The 19,600-nt window shown below is 43.2% G+C and overlaps 1 protein-coding gene across 1 annotated transcript in view; it reads left to right on the forward strand.

The window, feature by feature from the left end:
* LOC115158938 (PEX5-related protein-like) overlaps nt 1-19,600 on the forward strand; it is a 200,320-nt gene that overhangs the window by 170,397 nt on the left and 10,323 nt on the right. The window contains exons 7-9 of the mRNA XM_029708380.1: nt 9,057-9,173; nt 17,608-17,751; nt 19,032-19,102. Coding sequence (XP_029564240.1) covers nt 9,057-9,173; nt 17,608-17,751; nt 19,032-19,102 — 332 coding nt within the window. The remainder of the gene's footprint in view (nt 1-9,056; nt 9,174-17,607; nt 17,752-19,031; nt 19,103-19,600) is intronic.

Consider the following 19,600-nt stretch of genomic DNA (forward strand, 5'->3'; position numbering starts at 1 on the left):
ATGGAGTGCTATTGAGATTGCGTCACCTGTGGATCTTTTGGGGCGGTATGCGAATTGGAGTGGATCTAGGGTTTCCGGGATGATGGTGTTGATGTGAGCCATGACCAGCCTTTCAAAGCAGTTCATGGCAACCAGTGTGTGCTACGGAGTGGAAGTCATTTAGGCACGTTACCTTCGCATTCTTGGGCACAGGGACTATAGTGGTCTGCTTGAATCGTGGGTATTACAGACTCGGTCAGGGAGAGGTTGAAAATGTCAGTGAAAACACTTGCTAGTTGGTCCGCGCATGCTTTGATAATACGCCCTGGTAATCCGTCTGGCCCAGCGGCCTTGTGAATGTTGACCTGTTTAAAGGTCTTGCTCACATCAGCTACGGAGATCGTGATCACACAGTCGTCCGGAATAGCTGGTGCTCTCATACATAAAAGGGCATTTAGCTAATCTGGTAGGCTCGCGTCACTTGGAAGCTTGTGGCTGGGTTTCCCTTTGTAGTCCGTATTAGTTTGCAAGCCCTGCCGCATCTGACAAACATCAGAGCCGGTGTAGTAGGATTCAATCTTAGTCCTGTGTTGACGCTTTGCCAATTTGATGGTTTGTCTGAGGGCATAGCGGGATTTCTGTTAGTGTCCGGGTTAGTGTCCCGATCCTTGAAAGCGGCAGCTCTAGTCTTTCGCTCGGTGCGGATATTGCCTGTAATCCATGGCTTCTGGTTGGGATATGTACGTACGGTCACTGAGGGGACGACGCCCTCAATGGACTTATTGATGAAGCCGGTGACTGAGGTGGTATACTCCTCAATACCATTTGGAATATGTTCCGTGATTCATCCATCGGTGCTAGCAAAACAGTCCTGTAGCTTAGCATATCACAGTGCCATCCGTTTTGTCACCAAAGCCCCATATACTACCCACCACTGCGACCTGTACGCTCTTGTTGGCTGGCCCTCGCTTCATACTCGTCGCCAAACCCACTGGCTCCAGGTCATCTACAAGACCCTGCTAGGTAAAGTCCCCCCTTATCTCAGCTCACTGGTCACCATAGCAGCACCCACCTGTAGCACGCGCTCCAGCAGGTATATCTCTCTGGTCACCCCCAAAGCCAATTCCTCCTTTGGCCGTCTCTCCTTCCAGTTCTCTGTCTCCAATGACTGGAACGAACTACAAAAATCTCTGAACCTGGAAACACTTATCTCCCTCACTAGCTTTAAGCAGCAGCTGTCAGAGCAGCTCACAGATCACTGCACCTCTACATAGCCCATCTATGAATTTAGCCCAAACAACTACCTCTTCCCCTACTGTATTTATTTATTTATTTAGCTCCTTTGCACCCCATTATTTCTACTTTGCACTTTCTTCCACTACAAATCTACCATTCCAGTGTTTTACTTGTAATATTGTATTTACTTTGCCACCATGGCCTTTTTGCCTTTACCTCCCTTATCTCACCTCATTTGCTCACATTGTATATAGACTTGTTTTTCTACTGTATTAGTGACTGTATGTTTGTTTTACTCCATGTGTAACTCTGTTGTTGTATGTGTCGAACTGATTTGCTTTATCTTGGCCAGGTAGCTAATTGTAAATGAGAACTTGTTCTCAACTTGCCTACCTGGATAAATAAAGGTGAAATAAATAAAAAATAAAATAAATCTGAGTCATCAGACCACTTTCTTATTGAGCGATTCACTGGTAGTTCCTGCTTTAGTTTTTGCTTGTATACAGGAATCAGGAGGATAGAATTATGGTCAGATTTTCCAAATGGAGGGTGAGGGAGAGCTTTGTATCCCGACCTTCTCCCTCAGTATCTCCGTATTTTCTTCACGCGAATGACGGGATGTGGACATGTTCTCCGGAAAGCAGTATATCCTTTGTGTCGGCCTCGTTAAAGAAAAAATATTTGTCCAGTTCGAGGTGAGAAATCGCTGTTCTGATGTCCAAAAGCTCTTTTCGGTCAAAAGAGACGGTAGCAGCAACTTTATGTACATAAGTTACAAACAATGCGAAAAAACAAACAAAATAGCACAGTCGGTTAGGAGCCCGTAAAACGACAGCCATCCCATCCAGTGCCATTATTTGTATTGTGCTGCTACAGTAGGAATAGAGACAGTACACAATGATTTCCCATGAAAGTCCTAATAGTGTTGTCATTCTCTTGCAGACAATACCACTTGATGGCCTACAGATGCTTTTTGGAGTTTGTTCTACATGGTGGAAAAGCTAGGCACAGGACACCAAATGCCCTTGCCTGCATGTGTTGTTGGGACCATTCAAGCAACTCGAGAGGAGCTGTGAAAGGTCCATAACAACAATCTCCCCTTGTACCAAAGTGACTTTGAACACTTAACTGCACCCCCACAAACACACCATATCATATGCAAGTAGTCCCTTTGTAGAACTGTAGTATTTATTATAGCCATTAGTATACTTTTCTTCTACTGTATAAATTGCCATAACTGTTCCTGCATAATGCTTTGAAAATTAACCTGTCTTCAGAGCAAATAAACTTTGACTTGAATACAAGCCATGTCTACTTATTGTATATTGACAGACTAATCGGTTTTATTGAAACATGTTAACTTGCCAACAAATGAAAGTTGAAATGATACATCAACTCCCGCCATTGTTTGTTTTAGCAGTAAGATTGTAGCTAGTTAATGCCAAATATATTTCATGAATATCACAATGAATTGATCCAGAAGTTAACGTCGACACTATTGGTTTCGGATGCAGTTGGAATCATTTTGACCAACGGGGGGCAAAGGCCGGGCACTTCGATCTGGCCCGCAAGACATAATAATAATATTTAGTGGTATCCAATTGGTAGTTAGTCTTGTCCCATCGCTGAGAGGCAAAGGTCGAGAATAGTGGCATCCTCCAAAACACGACCCAGCCAAGCTGCACTGCTTCTTGACAAAATGCCCGCTTAACCCGGAAGCCAGCCGCACCAATGTGTCAGAGGAAACACCGTACACCTGGCGACCGTGTCAGCGTGCATGCACCCGGCCCGCCACAGGAGTGGCTAGAGTGCGATGGGGACAAGAAATTCTCGGCCTGCCAAACCCTCTTCTAACCCGGACGACGCTGGGCCAATTGTGTGCCGCTTCATGGGTCTCCCAGTCACAGCCAGCTGTGACACAGCCTGGTATCGAACCCGGGTCTATAGTGACGCCTCAAGTACTGCAATGCAGTGCCATAGACCGTTGTGCCACTCGGGAGGCCCCCACAAATTGATTTTAACAAGCAATTGGTCCCCCAAAAAATGCGGCCCTCCGTTGAATTTCAAAATCCTGATGTGGCCCTCGAGCCAAAAAGTTGTCCCACCCCTGATTTAGACATTCGTCAGTACACTTGCAGAAAATACAATTTTATATCAAACTCCATTATATACATAATGTACAGAGCTAGCAATATCTATACCACAATGAAGTTGTGAGCATACTGGGCATTCTATAACATCAGTCTTACTGAAAATTAATGTTGCGTTGGCTTTGTTCCAGACCGGGTCCGGAATGTTCTTCAGCTAGTGAACCTCGTGTTGGGCAATGTCAGCTGGTCTGGCAGAATTTAATGCGCTCATGACCTTGGATTCAGACTATACACTTTTGCTCTTGCCAGCTCTGTGCAGTCTTTTCCTCTTCCAAGTCAGATGATGTTGAGCTTGTTCCCGGCTGAAAGCTTTCATCCAATGGGTCTACAGCACAGGTGTCAAACTCATTCCACGGAGGGCCGAGTGTCTGCGAGTTTTTGCTCCTCCCATGTACTCGAATGACGAATTAAGGTCACTAGTCAGGAACTCCCCTCACCTGCTTGTCTAGGTCTTAATTGAAAGGGGGGGGGGCAGCAGACACTAGGCCCTCCATGGAATGAGTTTGACACCCCTGGTCTACAGGATCGGTATTACTGAAGCTGGTGTCAAGGTCATCAGCAGCAGCAAGATTAGTCTGTAGGGCATACACTAGTCAGTGGTTAGCCAACATTTTACTATTTTGTCACCATCAATACACACTCACAAGGTACTATATCCACCCATCCCCCTCGTGTCAATAGAACATGCCGACTAACCTTCACACACAATACTGACACCAGTCAGTCAGTTACCCACACCCTTTCCTCCTTACTAATAACTGCTTTTCTCCAATTTAGAACACGCTTTGCTTAAACAATCAACAAAGCCGCCATAATACAGAAGTTGTAGCCTACTTATAAACTCACCAACTATGACAACAAAACACGGCCCACGTTTATGCCCAGCTCCAATATATTTATATTTATTCATGGAGTAATGGAAAGATGTAGCAAAGATGACTTACACTAGTTCCTGGTGCTGCGCTTGATGTTGATGTAGCTACAGATGTCGATAGGCCAGTCACGTTAGCCTCTGGGTAGTTAGTTAGCTAACGGTTAGATATAGTCCGGTAGGCTGTAGCTGACGTAACCTAAGGTAGCTAAAGTTAGCTTGCAAAGTTACAAATTACATCGCCAGATAACAGCTGTCTAATTACATTGATTTGCTTTGGAATGTCTAGCCGGCATATTATGAAAGCCAGGTAGCTAGATTTTGGTTTAGATAAACAAATGTAGTTTGTCAGCTAGTTACCTCTGCTCGAATTCTTAGTAAGGTAATCGATGAAATGTTACCCTAGCAGCCTGTGCTTGCTTGTAGTTTGCACATTCAGGTACTAAGCACCACACCATGACTTAACTTTAGCTGTTGTAGATAAATAGTTCTTCACAAGCCAATGTTCTATGAAGGAGTGGCTGGTCCAGTGAGTAACGTTCGCTACCTGTTGACACCCATTCTCAAACGGATCCACCTTGACAGGGGCAGTACCACATCCTGAAATCGCTATGAATTCTGAGTAACATTTTACAATAAGGTTCCATTTGTAAATTGTTTATAAAGGGGTTATAATTACGGTTATTTAATCATTTGGAAATTGCATTATAAGCCATTAATAAATGGTTATATTGCATTGGTAAAAATAGTGCAATAACTGGTCAGTGTTTGCCAAATAGTGAGCCAATATTTACTTAGTTATTACCCATTTATAAATGCACCAATAATATGGCTTGATCTTGAGATGAAGCCTTCATTCCTGGAATAAATAAGTGTACCAATGCATCATCAGGGTTTCAGATGGGGGCAAGACACCAGTGGAGGCTCCTGAGGGGAGGATGGCTCATAATATAGCTAATGAAATGGCATCAAACCATGTGTTTGATGTATTTGATACCATTCCACCTATTCTGCTCTAGCCTATACCACGAGTGCGTCCTCCCCAATTAAGGTGCCACCAACCTCCTGTGCAAGACACATTATGGGAGTTAACCATTGGTCTGAAACCCAACTATTTATGTTCCTGGGACACAGCAACAATGCACTACACATTTTTTTAAATGTGCGACCATTTGAAAATAAGGTTGCATGATGATACATAATGGTAAAATATTATACGCATTTGTAAGTGCATTTATAAATGGTTAATAGCTGGCGGTAAAGAGTGACTAACTATTTGACAAGCACTGACTGGCAAGCTCACCATTTTTTTACCAATTTGTTATAACCCATTTAATGGTTTATAATGCATCTACAAATGATTAAATAACCATTAATGTAATTACAAACCCTTTACAAATGGAACCTTATTGTAAAGTGTTACCGAATTCTGGATATTGTGGTTGGCCTACAATCAGAAAACACAGATGGCCCTTTTCTACCGGTGAGATGCAGAAACGCTTGTATTTGTGTGTAGTGATTTTTATGACATATATGTTAACATATTTATGAACATATACAGTGAACGAGCAGTGGTGAAAATACCCTTTAAGAGAGAAATAGCAAAATAGCATTCTATCAGTCTCTGGCTGGGACAGTGTATCAGAAAGCAACCGAGTCAGTTGGTAAGGATGTCGGATCTTAATTTGACCCCTTTCGTCGCTGGAGGAAAATATTTAGAATCGCCGCCTGAAGGCAGATGGAAGCGGTGTTTGTAGGCTATAGAATAATATATACTGAACAAAAATATAAATGCAACATGCAACAATGTCAACGATTTTACTGAGTTCATATAAGGAAATCCGTCAACTGAAATAAATTAATTAGGCCCTAATCTATGGATTTCACATGACTGGGCAGGCGCGCAGACACGGGTGGGCCTGGAAGGGCATAGGCCCACCAACTGCGGAGCCAGGGCCAGCCAATCAGAATTAGTTTTTCCCCACAAAAGAGCTTTATTACAGACGTTTCATTAGCTGTCCGGGTGGCTGGTCTCAGACAATCCCACAGATGAATAAGCCAGATGTGGAGGTCCTGGGCTGCCGTGGTTACACGTGGTCTGTGGTTGTAAGGCCGGTTGGACGTACTGCCAAATTCCCAAAAATGACATTGGAGGCAGCTTATGGTAGGGAAATGAACATTCAATTATCTGGCAACAGTTCTGGTGAACATTCCTGCAGTCAGCATACCAATTGCACAGTCCCTCAAAACTTGAGACATCTGTGGCATTTGTTGGGTGACAAATCTGCACATTTTAGAATGGCCTTTTATTGTCCCCAGCACAAGGTTCATCTGTGTAATGATGATGCTGTTTAATCAGTTTCTTGATATGCAACACCTGTCAGGTGGATGAATTATCTTGGCAAAGGAGAAATGCTCACTAACAGGGGTGTAAAGAAATTTGTGCCCAAAATCTGAGAGAAATGAGAGATTTGTTTTTTATGTGTATGGCGATTCCTGGGATCTTTTATTTTACATGTTGCGTTTATATTTTTGTTTAAGTATAATGTATCAGTTCAAGTAGCCTATGTAGGCTACAGTGCGTCTCGTGTGAATTCTTATGTGAATAACAACACATGTACATTTTTGTAGGGGGTAGATGTATTTTTCGCTAGGGGAAAATCTGTTTCTTTACATCAATTGTTTTATATGTTCAAGGCAAGCATTAGGCTGAATACATTTGTGGTAGCTTCAGTGTCTGTGTGGTCCTCAGGTTACAATCTAAGTAACAGTATAGATTTTCAGTACTCTACACACCTCTGCAAATTATACATAGCCTAACTATAAAACGTGGGCGAGCTTACACACTGGAGGAAAGTTTATCATTCTACAGTAGGCCTACAAACATCCTATTATCGGTTTTCACACCTTTCATGATGTGACAATGGATAGGCTAATGGATAGCCTACAAAATGTAGACTATTGGAATATAATCAAATAACAAGGGCCCTATTGCAACCATCGAGTATCGCCAGCTGATATCTCGTTAAACCATCAATATGCGCTAAATTCACCCACACAACTGATCTCAATTGCAACCATTAATGGTCACATCATTACCACTCCCTAAAAGATGATGTCGGTGTTACCTTAGTCAGAGATATGTATATAATGATGAAATGCTCATGTCTCCACAAGCATAGGTCTGCATATTAAGCCCATAGAAACGCATTGAGCTTATTCTGGACAGATTCTGGCGAGAATGAGCCATCTTGCTTCACCTCTTACTCCCTTCCTTAGCTCTGCTTGCAACCAAAGTCTTTCAAGATATGTTCGCCCTCTGGTTGGTATTGTCATCGGAACAACTTAGTCCTTTTTGGACAGAAAGTACTTCCTTGTTTACCACGGTAAATCTACTGTGGCACTTTACCCGACACTTTGTATGAATGGAAACTAATGTTGGTGTAGCCTATTGTTATTTTATTTGTTTACTATTTATGCTATCCAAAAGTGTCTTGTATGGTCATTTCTTTTCAAGATCGGGGGTAAAATATTCTTGGACTGTCCATATTTGAAATGTGTAACTAAATGAAGTCATTCGGGGGATTGAGTTATTTGTGCCAGAAGGGTTTGGGCCGGAATCGAACCCATACCTACACAGTAGGCCTATATGTGTGCCCTGAAGGGAGCGTCCGAACCACTAGACCACCCCAGGCCACAATTAGACAAAACTCTGTAGCCTAAAGTGTCGAATTTGTCTTGGCAGGAATTTGATTGGCAAGTCATAGACATGTCAAAATGCACTCTATTTTCGGGATTCTGGAGGTGTCGGAAATGTTTGCTCTTTGAAAGCAGATGACTTGCTCACTTTTCTCATTTTTCTCTTTGCTCACTGGCCCATGGAGTTATCGACAGTGACATGCTTGGAGGTCTTTGGCCTCAGCTATACCTTAGCTATAAGGTGAGGGCTAATAGACATGGCCTGCATGCTTAGACAAAGTCAGACAAAAAAGCAACATCAGCACAACATGACCTGTTTCTGTCCAAAGGAAGAGATTCGATACCTGCCTCAATTTTTAACAAGCGTTTGATGTAATTTGTGTTTTCTGACCATCCTAACTGAAAAGTAGTTTAACTCCCATTTTGCCATGATACCAAAAAAATAACTAGAAAGACAGTAAATAATGAGACACAATGCACTATTTGCCAAATCCCGACTATAGGAGAGAAACTAAAGTACAGATCTCACCAGGATGAAGTTCTCTGCATCCACTTGATATTCATTTGACGGCACTTTGCGATCCATAAAATAATTTAGAGAACAGAAAAATCAGCAATCCCTTGAAAGGTTGGACCATAAAACATACTAGCAAGAATCACAACAGTAACAATCAGCACCTGGAGAATTACCCAGACCTGAAAGCTTCCCTTTTTCAAACATCTTTCCCTTTATCTAGGAATGATCAAGCAATTGAGTTCCATCCTCCCAATCAAAACATATGACCAACAATTGGTCAGCATTCCACCACTACAAATACAAGAAGGTGTGACCTAAGGAAAAGGTGTGGCCTCTACACCTGCTTGTTTGGCATCAAAGGATACGTAGTTATAACACCAATCGAGGTGGCTGTGCAAATTCCATTTGAACGATGCCTTTACATGTAATGGTGATTAGTCACCAGAAGTCCATACACAACCCGCCAATGAAAGAGTGAGATGGAGGTGACAATTCTGTGGCAGGGGAATGCAGCATTCTCAAAGTATCAAAGCTACCAGTCCTCTGTTTACTAATCCGCCCACCTTTTCCTTTCTCCCACCCTCAAAACACCATCCCTCCACAGTCAGACACAGAGTTCTGGGACAAGATGCAGGCAGAGTGGGAGGAGCTAGCGCGACGGAACTGGTTAACGGAGAACGAGCAGGCCCAGACCCCCTCCAGTGTGTCGCCTCACGAGAAGGTTACTATTTTCACCTTTGACCTTTGCTATCATAGTACTCTGTCTATACACCCTGTTTAGATGCCAATTATTTGTTTCCTTCGCATGTGGACATGTTCTACTTAATGAAGGGGAAATATAGCCTATGAACTTGATGATATACAGATGTGCTGTATATACAGTATGAACTGATTTAACCCAGTGCTTCCATAATGTTAGAGACAGGTCGAAATTTACTGTGGGGGGCTAGTCCAATTCAAGGTGTCATAAAAAGGATGCATGACCCTCCACTTGTATTGTAAAATAAATTGAACACCCTCGACCCTCATAGAATTAACTCAAAATAATGTTTACGATCACAAATAACTGTTTTGACCCTGTGTTATAAACACAGGGTCAATATGTCGCCGGAGAACAAGGCTGACGTTTTACGTATTCCTAACTAATTGTGGTTTTTGTTTGTTTCTTTGCGTTGTTTGTAACTTATTTTTTTTATTATTTTGTACATAATGTTGCTGCTACCATCTCTTATGACCGAAAATAACTTCTGGACATCAGAACTGTGTTTACTCACCACGGACTGGCAAAATAATTTATTTCCTTTAACAAGTCCGACAAGCCCTATGTGAATGATATACTGCTTTCCCGGGAACAGGCCCAGATCCCCGTAACTTGCGTGAAGAGAAGGCGGAGAAAAAGGGGCCAGAGGGCAGGCTGCTTTCTAAGAATTTGTAGGCGATCAAATAAACCCCACTTCCTTCCATTCTGCTAGCAAACATGCAATCTATGACCTACGTGGAAGATTAAACTACCAATGGGACATTCAAAACTGTACTATCTTATGCTTCACGGAGTTGTGGCTGAACGATGACATTATCAACATACAGCTGGCTGGTTATACGCTGTATCGGCAGGACAAAACAGCGGCATCTGGTAAGACAAGGGGCGGTGGACTATGTATATCAGAACAGCAGGTGTACGATATCTAAGGAAGTCTCGAAGTTTTGCTCGCCTGAAGTAGAGTATCTCATGATAAGCTTGTGACCACACTGTCTACCTAGAGAGTTTATCTGTATTTTTCGCAGCTGTCTACATACCACCACAGACTGATGCTGGCACCAAGACCGCACTGAATGCGCTGTATTCCGCCATAAGCAAACAGGAAAACGCTCACCCAGAGGCGGCGCTCCTAGTAGCCGGTGACTTTAATGCAGGGAAACTTAAATCCATCTGACCAAATTTCCATCAGCATCTTAAATGTGCAACCAGAGGGGAAAAACTCTGGACCACCTTTTCTCCAGACACAGAGACGCATACAAAGCTCTCCCTCCATTTGGAAAATCTGACCATAATTCTATCCTCCTGATTCCTGCTTACAAGCAAAAATGAAAGCAGGAAGCACCAGTGACTCGATCAATAAAAAAGTGGTCAGAAGAAGCAGATGCTAAGCTACAGGACTGTTTTGCTAGCACAGACTGGAATTTGTTCCGGAATTCCTCCGATGGCATTGAGGAGTACACATCAGTTATTGGCTTCATCAATAAGTGCATTGACGACATCGTGCCCACAGTGACCGTACGTACATACCCCAACCAGAAGCCATGGATTACAGGCAACATCCGCACTGAGCTAAAGGGTAGAGCTGCCGCTTTCATGGAGCCGGACTCTAACCCGGAAGCTTATAAGAAATCCCGCTAAGATCAATCAAACAGGCAAAGCTTCAATACAGGACTAAGATCGAATCGTACAACACCGGCTCTGACGCCCGTCGGATGTGGCAGAGCTTGCAAACTATTACAGACTACAAAGGGAAGCACAGCCGAGAACTACCCAGTGACACAAGCAAACTACTTCTATGCTCGTTTCGAGGCAAATAACACTGAAACATGCATGAGAGCACCAGCTGTTCCGGAAGACTGTGTGATCACGCTCTCCGCAGCCGATGTGATTAAGACCTTTAAACAGGTCAACATTCACAAGGCCGCAGGGCCAGACGGATTACCAGGACTGGTACTGCGAGCATGCGCTGACCAATTGGCAAGTGTCTTCACTGACATTTTCAACATCTCCCTGTCCATGTCTGTAATACCAACGTGTGTTAAGCAGACCACCATAGTCCCTTTGCCCAAGAACACTAAGGTAACTTGCCTAAATGACTACCAACCCATAGCACTGCTTTGAAAGGCTGATCATGCCTCACATCAACACCATTATCCCAGAAAACCTGGACCCACTCTAATTTGCATACCGCCATAGCAGATCCACAGATGATGCAATCTTTATTGCACGCCACACTGCCCTTTCCCACCTGGACGAAAGGAACACCTATGTGAGATTGCTATTCATTGACTACAGCTCAGTGTTCAACACCATAGAGCCCTCAAAGCTCATCAATAAGCTAAGGACCCTAGCACGAAACACTTCCCTCTGCAACTGGATCCTGGACTTCCTGATGGGCCGCCCCCAGGTGGTAAGGGTAGGTAACAACACGTCTGCCACACTGATCCTCAACACGGGCCCCTCAGGCGTGCGTGCTCAGTCCCCTCGTGTATTCCCTGTTCACTCATGACTGCAAGGCCAGGCACAACTCCAACACCATCATTAAGTTTGCCGATGACTCAACAGTGGTAGGCCTGATCACTGACAACAATGAGACAGCCTATAGGGAGGTCAGAGACCTGTCAGTGTGGTGCTAGGGCAACAACCTCTCCTTGGTGTCCACATCACCAATAAACGAACATGGTCCAAGCCCACCTAGACAGTCGTGAAGAGGGAACGACAAAACCAATTCCCCCTCGGGAGACTGAAAAGATTTGCCATGGGTCCTCAGATCCTCAAAAGGTTTTACAGCTGCACCATTGAGAGCATCGTGACCAGTTGCATCACTGCCTGGTATGGCAACTGCTCGGCCTCCGACCACAAGGCACTACAAAGGGTAGTGCGTATGACCCAGTACATCACTGGGGCCAAGCTTCCTGCTATCCAGGACCTCTATACCAGGCGGTGTCAGAGGAAGGCCCTAAAAATTATCAAAGACTCTAGCCACCTTAGTCATAGACTGTTCTCTCTGCTACCGCACGGCAAGTGGTATTGGAGTGCCAAGTCTAGGTCCAAGAGGCTTCTAAACAGCTTCTACCCCCAAGCCATAAGACTCCTGAACATCTAATCAAATGGCTACCCAGACTATTTGCATTGCCCCCCTCCCCCCTTTTACACTGCTGCTACTCTCTGTTGTTATCTTTGCCACTTCAGCATGCTTTTGTGGCACAGTCGATGCCACGCAGGGCTACAGGCTAGGGTAGAAGGTTCGCTGACCACCACAGACGAGCTCACTCTCCTTGCCTGTTTCATTACACTACGATCAGAGCCGGCTGCAGACAATGATCAGCTATGGGTGAATCAGATTTTCGACATTTATAAATTATATAAAATATATCTAACAAATTTTCCACCAACAGGTTTCTGTGCCAATGCACCACAACCAATAAACAAAGCATACCGACTTTGGACACTTCAATACCATGGTTTGCGTTTTCAACACCACAATAAATAGACTATGTCAATCTCGACAAACAGAAAATACTTCCCTCCCTACCTTGTAGGCTTACCCAGTATTCGAAGGCTTGGCTTGACAATCTCCAAATGTCATTAAACATTTTGGTGTTTTGTAACAGATTTTTTTCTTTACATTCATAAATTGGCCACTGCACAAAATACATATATACACAAATATTTTGCACAATAACGTCAGGGACTTATTTTTTACATATACAATTGCATAGATAGACACATTACAGCTATAGAGATGAAATGCTCAACCTCCAGATGAGTATGAGGAGGGAGTTTAAGTACAATTCTTACCAGCTTGTTTGGCTTGAAGCTTATTCTTTAGATGTTTGAGGCTGCTGGTGAACCATGATGTGCAGGCATAATCAAAGTGACACTGGACTAGCGCACTTGCCAAAGTCTTTAGGGTGTCTATTAGCGAGGTTTCCATCCAACACTTTCCTGTGTTTCGATGTGTAGCATATGAAAAACTTTATAGCCTATTCTTCTTATTGGTTTTTAGGCTACCTTCCTAAAACAATGATTGTCCACCTCATGGTTCAGCTGTCAGAGATTTGAGCACTGAATGTATCAGGGCATTGCATACATGGGCCTATAGGCTTAGGTGTCCACTGTGTGATATTAATATTTTAATAACTATATAGCCTATATAAAGGAAGAAAAGATGTGGCCTAACCCCAGAGAGATAGAGATACTATGCTGGTGGCATGCTACGACACCGACATGCTTTCCGTTTTTGGCATATGACTACTGCGTCTGCTATACAGATAAAAAGGTACAGGAGGGTAATTCATACATTTTCGATCCAAATATTTTGTATAAAGATATAGCATGATATTCTTACATTATAGGAGTAACTCTTGTAGGCCTGAAACAATCTTTGTCCCTTCAAGTTCAACTTTCGGTGTCAGTTTGAGCGCCAGTGTGCACTGCCTTCATATCATAGGCCTGCAGTAGCTAAAGCTTAATAATAGCCACACCGTACGAAACCTTCACAAACGTTTCTAAACTTTATTAGGGCAATATCAAAAGTAAGTAAAGTCATTGTTTATAGGGAAAATACGAGCAAAAGAGCAAATGTAAACCAGGGGAAAAATGCACTAACCTCCCCTGTGCCCCCCCCCCCCCCCGTTTTTTTCACTGATCAATCTACACACAATACCCCATAATGACAAAGCAAAGTTTTTAGATATTTTTTTGCATATGTATTAAAAAGAAAATGCGTAAATATCACATTTACATAAGTATTATTTGTATTTTTTCTTGGGGGGGCTGTGGGAGGGGTCTCAGATGGTTGAGGGACAGCTATTGGGGAACTGTGGGGGAATCTTGGAGAGTTCGGGTCCCCGATTTTGCCCTTGTGGGGGATCTGTCAACGTGCCCTTGAGCAGGGCATTGACCCTGGATGCTTCTGTGTGTCGCTCTTCTGTGTGTCGCTCTGAGTCTGTTGGATGACTGGTGTTGTGTAGTTGTTGAGCGGCTTCACTGCAAGTATATTGTTTGTTCAATAAAAAAAAAAGTATTCAGACCCTTTTACTCATTACTTTGTTGTAGCACCTTTGGCAGCGATTACAGCCTCAAGTCTTCTTGGGTATGACGCTACAAGCTTGGCACACCTGTATTTGGGGAGTTTCTCCCGTTCTTCTCTGCAGATCCTCTCAAACTCTGTCAAGTTGGATGGAGAGCATCACTTCACAGCTATTTTCAGATCTCTCTACGACATCCATTTACATTACATTTTTACATTTACGTCATTTAGCAGACGCTCTTATCCAGAGCGACTTACATACATTTCAATGCGAATGCATACATTTCATACTTTTTTTTTTTTTTTTTCTGTGCTGGCCCCCCGTGGGAATCGAACCCACAACCCTGGTGTTGCAAACACCATGCTCTACCAACTGAGCTACAGGGAAGGCTATGGTGAAGCATGGTGATGGCAGCATCATGATGTGGGGATGGTTTTCTGAGGCAGGGATTGGAAGACTAGTCAGGTTTGAGGCAAAGATGAACAGAGCAAAGTACAGAGAGATCCTTGATGAAAACCTGCTCCAGAGTGCTCAGGACCTCAGACCGGGGCAAAGGTTCACCTTAGCGCAGGACAACGATCCTAAGCACAGAGCCAAGACAACACAGGAGTGACTTCAGGACAAGTCTCCGTCTGTCCTTGAGTGGCCCAGCCAGAGCCTGGACTTGAACCCGATCGAACATTCTCCCATTCTTCTCTGCAGATCCTCTCAAGCTCTGTCAAGTTGGATGGGAAGCATCACTTCACAGCTATTTTCAGATCTCTCCAGAGAGATACGCCATCCCATCTGGTTTGCGCTTAGTGGGACTATCTTTTTTTTTTCAACAGGACAATGACCCAACACACCTCCAGGCTGTGTAAGTGCTATTTGACCAAGGAGAGTGTTGGAGTGCTGCATCAGATGACCTGGCCTCCACAATCACCCGACCTCAACCCAATTGAGATGGTTTGGGATGAGTTGGACCACAGAGTGAAGGAAAGGTGCTCAGCATATGTGGGAACTCCTTCAAAACTGGTGAAGCTGGTTGAAAGAATGCTAAGAGTGTGCAAAGCTGTCATCAAGGCAAAGGGTGGCTACTTTGAAGAACACAAAATATATTTTATTTGTTTAACACTTTTTTGGTTACTACATGATTCCATGTGTGTTATTTTATATTGCTGATGTCTTCACTATTATTCTACAATGTAGAAAATAGTAAAAATAAAGAGAAAGCCTTGAATGAGTAGGTGTGTCCAAACTTTTGACTGGTACTGTATATATTTATTAAAATATTAATATCATACAGTGGACACCTAAGCCTATAGGCCCATGTATGCAATGCCCTTATACATTTAGTGCCCAAATCTCTGACAGCTGAACCTTTCGGTGGACAATTATTGTTTTAGGAAAGTAGCCTAAACAAACAATACAAATAATAGGCTATAAGGTTTTGCATATGCTACACATCGAAACACAAAGTGTTTTTAAGGACATGTAAATGTGGCTCATTTGGCCAACATCCCTCGTTTATTAATGGCATTGGCTGCGCCAGGTTGGATCTGAATGCATATGGATGTCCGTACAATTTCTCAAATGTCCAGTAAATTAAAATCATCCTAAAGGAAACTCTGAAATGGCATATTGTTTTTTGATGATATTAGAATATTTGCATAAAAATCTGTCGCCAATTGGATGTTAACCTCGCTATAGACACCCTAAAGACTCGGGCAAGTTCGCTAGTCCAGTGTCACTTTGATTATGCCTGCACATCATGGTTCACCAGCAGCCCCACGCATCTAAAGCATAAGCTTCAAGCCAAACAAGCTTTTACTTAAACTCCCCTCTCATACTCATCTGGAGGTTGAGCATCTCTGTAATGTGTCTATCTATGTAATTCTATGTATAAATGTAAAAAAATATTTTAAAAAATAGGGACCACAATGGAAGTCCTTGACTTTATTGTGCAATCCCAGTCACTTTTTAAAATCTTTGTGTATATTTGTATTTTTTTAACTGACAAATAAAATCAATCATTCCAAACTGTGCAGTGGCCAATTGATGAATTCAAAAAGTTAAGAATTACATTCAGAGATTGTCCAGCCAAGTCTTCAGAGCCGGCTGCAGACAATGAGGTTGGGAGGGATACACTTTTTGGGGGGGAAACACAAACCATGATATTGAAGTGCCTGAAGTCAGTATTTTTTGTTTATTGGTTGAGTGGTCCATTAGCACAGAAACATGTTGGTGGAAAATTTGTTTTGTTAAATTTTATATAATATAGCATCAAAATGTTAAATCTGATTTACCCCTAGCTGATCATTTAATATAGCATCAAAATGTTAAATCTGATTTACCCCTAGCTGATCATTGTCTGCAGCCGGCTCTGATTGTAGTGTAATGACACAGGCAGGGAGAGTGAGCTTGTCTGTAGTAGTTGGCAAACCCTCAAACTTTTGGCCTGTAGACCTGCGTGGCTTCAACTGTGCCACAAAAACATACTGAAGTGGCAAAGTTGATATCCATGTTTATAAACACAGGGTCCCTACAGTTATTATTTGTGGTCGTAAACATTATTTTTAGTTAATTCAATGAAAGGGGAGGGTGTTACATTTTTTATTACAATACAAGGGGAGAGTTTTGTGATTTATTTTTTTCATTTTTTACATTGGGAAGGTTGGTACATAATATTTTTATGACACCTCGAGTTAAATTTTGATCTGTCCCGTAATAAACCGTGGTATCAATCCACAATGGACTAGGACAAGATAATTCGCGCCCCTAGCCGAATTGGAGTTGATGACAACGCAAAGACTGTCGTTCACTTGCTAGTCAGAACTAGGTAACTCTGAAATTTGACTTGCTAACCTAGGCAGAAGAGTCGAATCCCAAGTTTCCCATTCGGGAGGTACCAGAATCAACCCATGGGAAGCTTTACACAAATAGTTCATTTTAACTCTTAAGGTTCCAATTTCCGACTAGCACGTTAACGCGGCATTAGCTACAGAACTTTAGACAAACGCATGCAGTATTAAGCCAGGGAACAACTTGATTAGCCAATGAGTGGCCGAGCCCTTGTCACCACTACAACTTGTTGATTCTTTAAAAACCAGCCCTGTCGCACTATCGCCAGCTATTGCGCTCATAATAACATTTGTGAAAATAGGAAACATATTTCTGACACACCTCCGGACCTATAGTGCTACTGCCAGTGCTTAGATTTACCATTAGGTTTGTTAAAATAGAGCCCTGGGAGTTTTGCTTAAATATTGTATTCTAGAGGAAAGTTGCTCAGGGTCACCATTTTTTTTTTAAATACAGAGTCAGAGCGCTGACATTGCTGATGTTCCCGTTACTGTTATTTTATTCCCCATTGGTGACAGGGCTACTACTTTCACACGGACAACCCCTACAAGGACTGGCCCAATGCATTTGAGGAGGGGTTTCGAAAGTCCAAAGAGGGAGACCTGCCCAACGCTGTCCTGTTACTGGAGGGGGCCATTTTACAGGATCCCCAGGACTCAGAGGTGAACAGGCACAGGGGGCTGATGAGACACAGGCACAGCAATCACACACATTTCCAGCATGACTTTCACACAGGACCATAATATACTGGCAATCAGCCTGTTCAGATAACACCATACTCAGAACTTCACAAATCATGTGTATGGTCAACACTCAGAGAGTGCTAAGTGGCCGACGCTGATTGCTAGTGGCGGACTGGGGAATTCTGTTAAGTAGAGTGGTTTACTGTAGCAAAACTACGCTTTCTTCATCTCCCAATGAGAATTGTCAATTTTCCCAATGGGTTGAGTAATAGCTATTTTGTCATGTTTTTCTCTCCTGCTCATTTCCTCTCTATTGTAACAGCAGTAATCTCTTTACAGCCTCAGAGAGCCCACATTAATAGAAAACGGAACTCGGGAATGCCCTAAAATGATTCCACAGTGTATGGAACTAATATGATCACAAACGTCCTCCTAGCGTGCTTGGTTGCTTATCTCTCTGCTGCAGAGACCTCTGGATAGTTTGTAGCTAATGTCACCCTGACATCGATACTCACAAATTCAGTATCAATGTCAATTCACAAAATAAACCAGAATGCGGATTAACCTGCATAGAGCATATGTTTCTTCACAGAGACTGAAAGATGGATGTAATCTAGTCTGTTTGGATTGCAGATTCAGCAACTGTCCAAATGCAATCCTTGGATGGTATGGAGATTCAAAGTTGGGTTTCAGAACTTATCAGGTACACCTAATGAATTTGGTTGGTTGCCAAGTGTCTCGAGTGAGCCTTTCCAAAAGTAGTATGTGAAATATGCCCTGCAACTTGATCTCATTAATTCATTCTTATTGGCTCTTCAGAACAATACAATACCAGGATGCATCATCTTAATAGGAAACCCCCAATACCAGACTGAGGAGGAGGCTCAGCAATCCTAAATGAACTTGGCTGGCAGAACACTACTGTTTCTGTAAGAAGACAAACCTCAAAGCTATTCACCTTGCAATATTAACTGCTTCAATTGTATTTTGATGTGTCCTAACTTCACCTTAGACAAACTTCAGACAAAAGTTTGTATTGCAGAGACTGTTTGAGATACAAGATGCTTCCTGACTGTTCTGTTCTTTACCAATGGCAGAAGTGGCTGTGTGAGTGGTACTTAGAGCATTGACTGCGAGTGTGTCATCCTATGCCTCAGAGAGTGCTGAGCTCTGCATCTGGACCACACCGTGTCTCCTTGGAGAGGGTGTTAAGCCCAGGTGATGACCCTGTTGTTCAATGCTCCCTATTGTCTCCCCAGGCTTGGCAAGTGTTGGGGACCACCCAGGCCGAGAATGAGAACGAGCAGGCTGCTATTGTCTCCCTCCAGAGGTAAGGAGGTGTTACTGCGCAGCGTGGACCCACAGGCTTCACCACAAACACGGCAATACACTGCACGCTCTGTAGTTTCGAATATTCCTCAACTGCTTCAGAAATGTATAGCCGTCTGTGGTAAACCGTGGGGTGTTGGGTTGAGCGTGCAGAGATTAACACAGAGACCGGGAGGTTTTAGTCAGAAAACACGACTTTAGTAGGCCATAAAATAAACATAACAAAGAAAATCACATAGGTTTGGCTTGGTCCTTCTTCTCAGCTTTGGCTCTGTGTCGGTCTCTCCCGGTTCTCTTCCGCAGTGTGCCACAGTGCTCCTTTTATTTGGCCTCCACGGCTGGTTGGCACTTCCCCCTAATTACCTCCATTTGGAGCCATCCGTGTTGGGGGTCCAGCTCGTGTACTCCCAGCAGAGGGAGCCAACGTCGCAGCACGTACCTCCCCTCTAATACCACCCCCCGGGGTAAACCTCCCGGGATACCACACATCTTAGATGAA

Source organism: Salmo trutta, chromosome 22, assembly GCF_901001165.1.
Source record: "Salmo trutta chromosome 22, fSalTru1.1, whole genome shotgun sequence".
NCBI lineage: Eukaryota > Metazoa > Chordata > Actinopteri > Salmoniformes > Salmonidae > Salmo > Salmo trutta.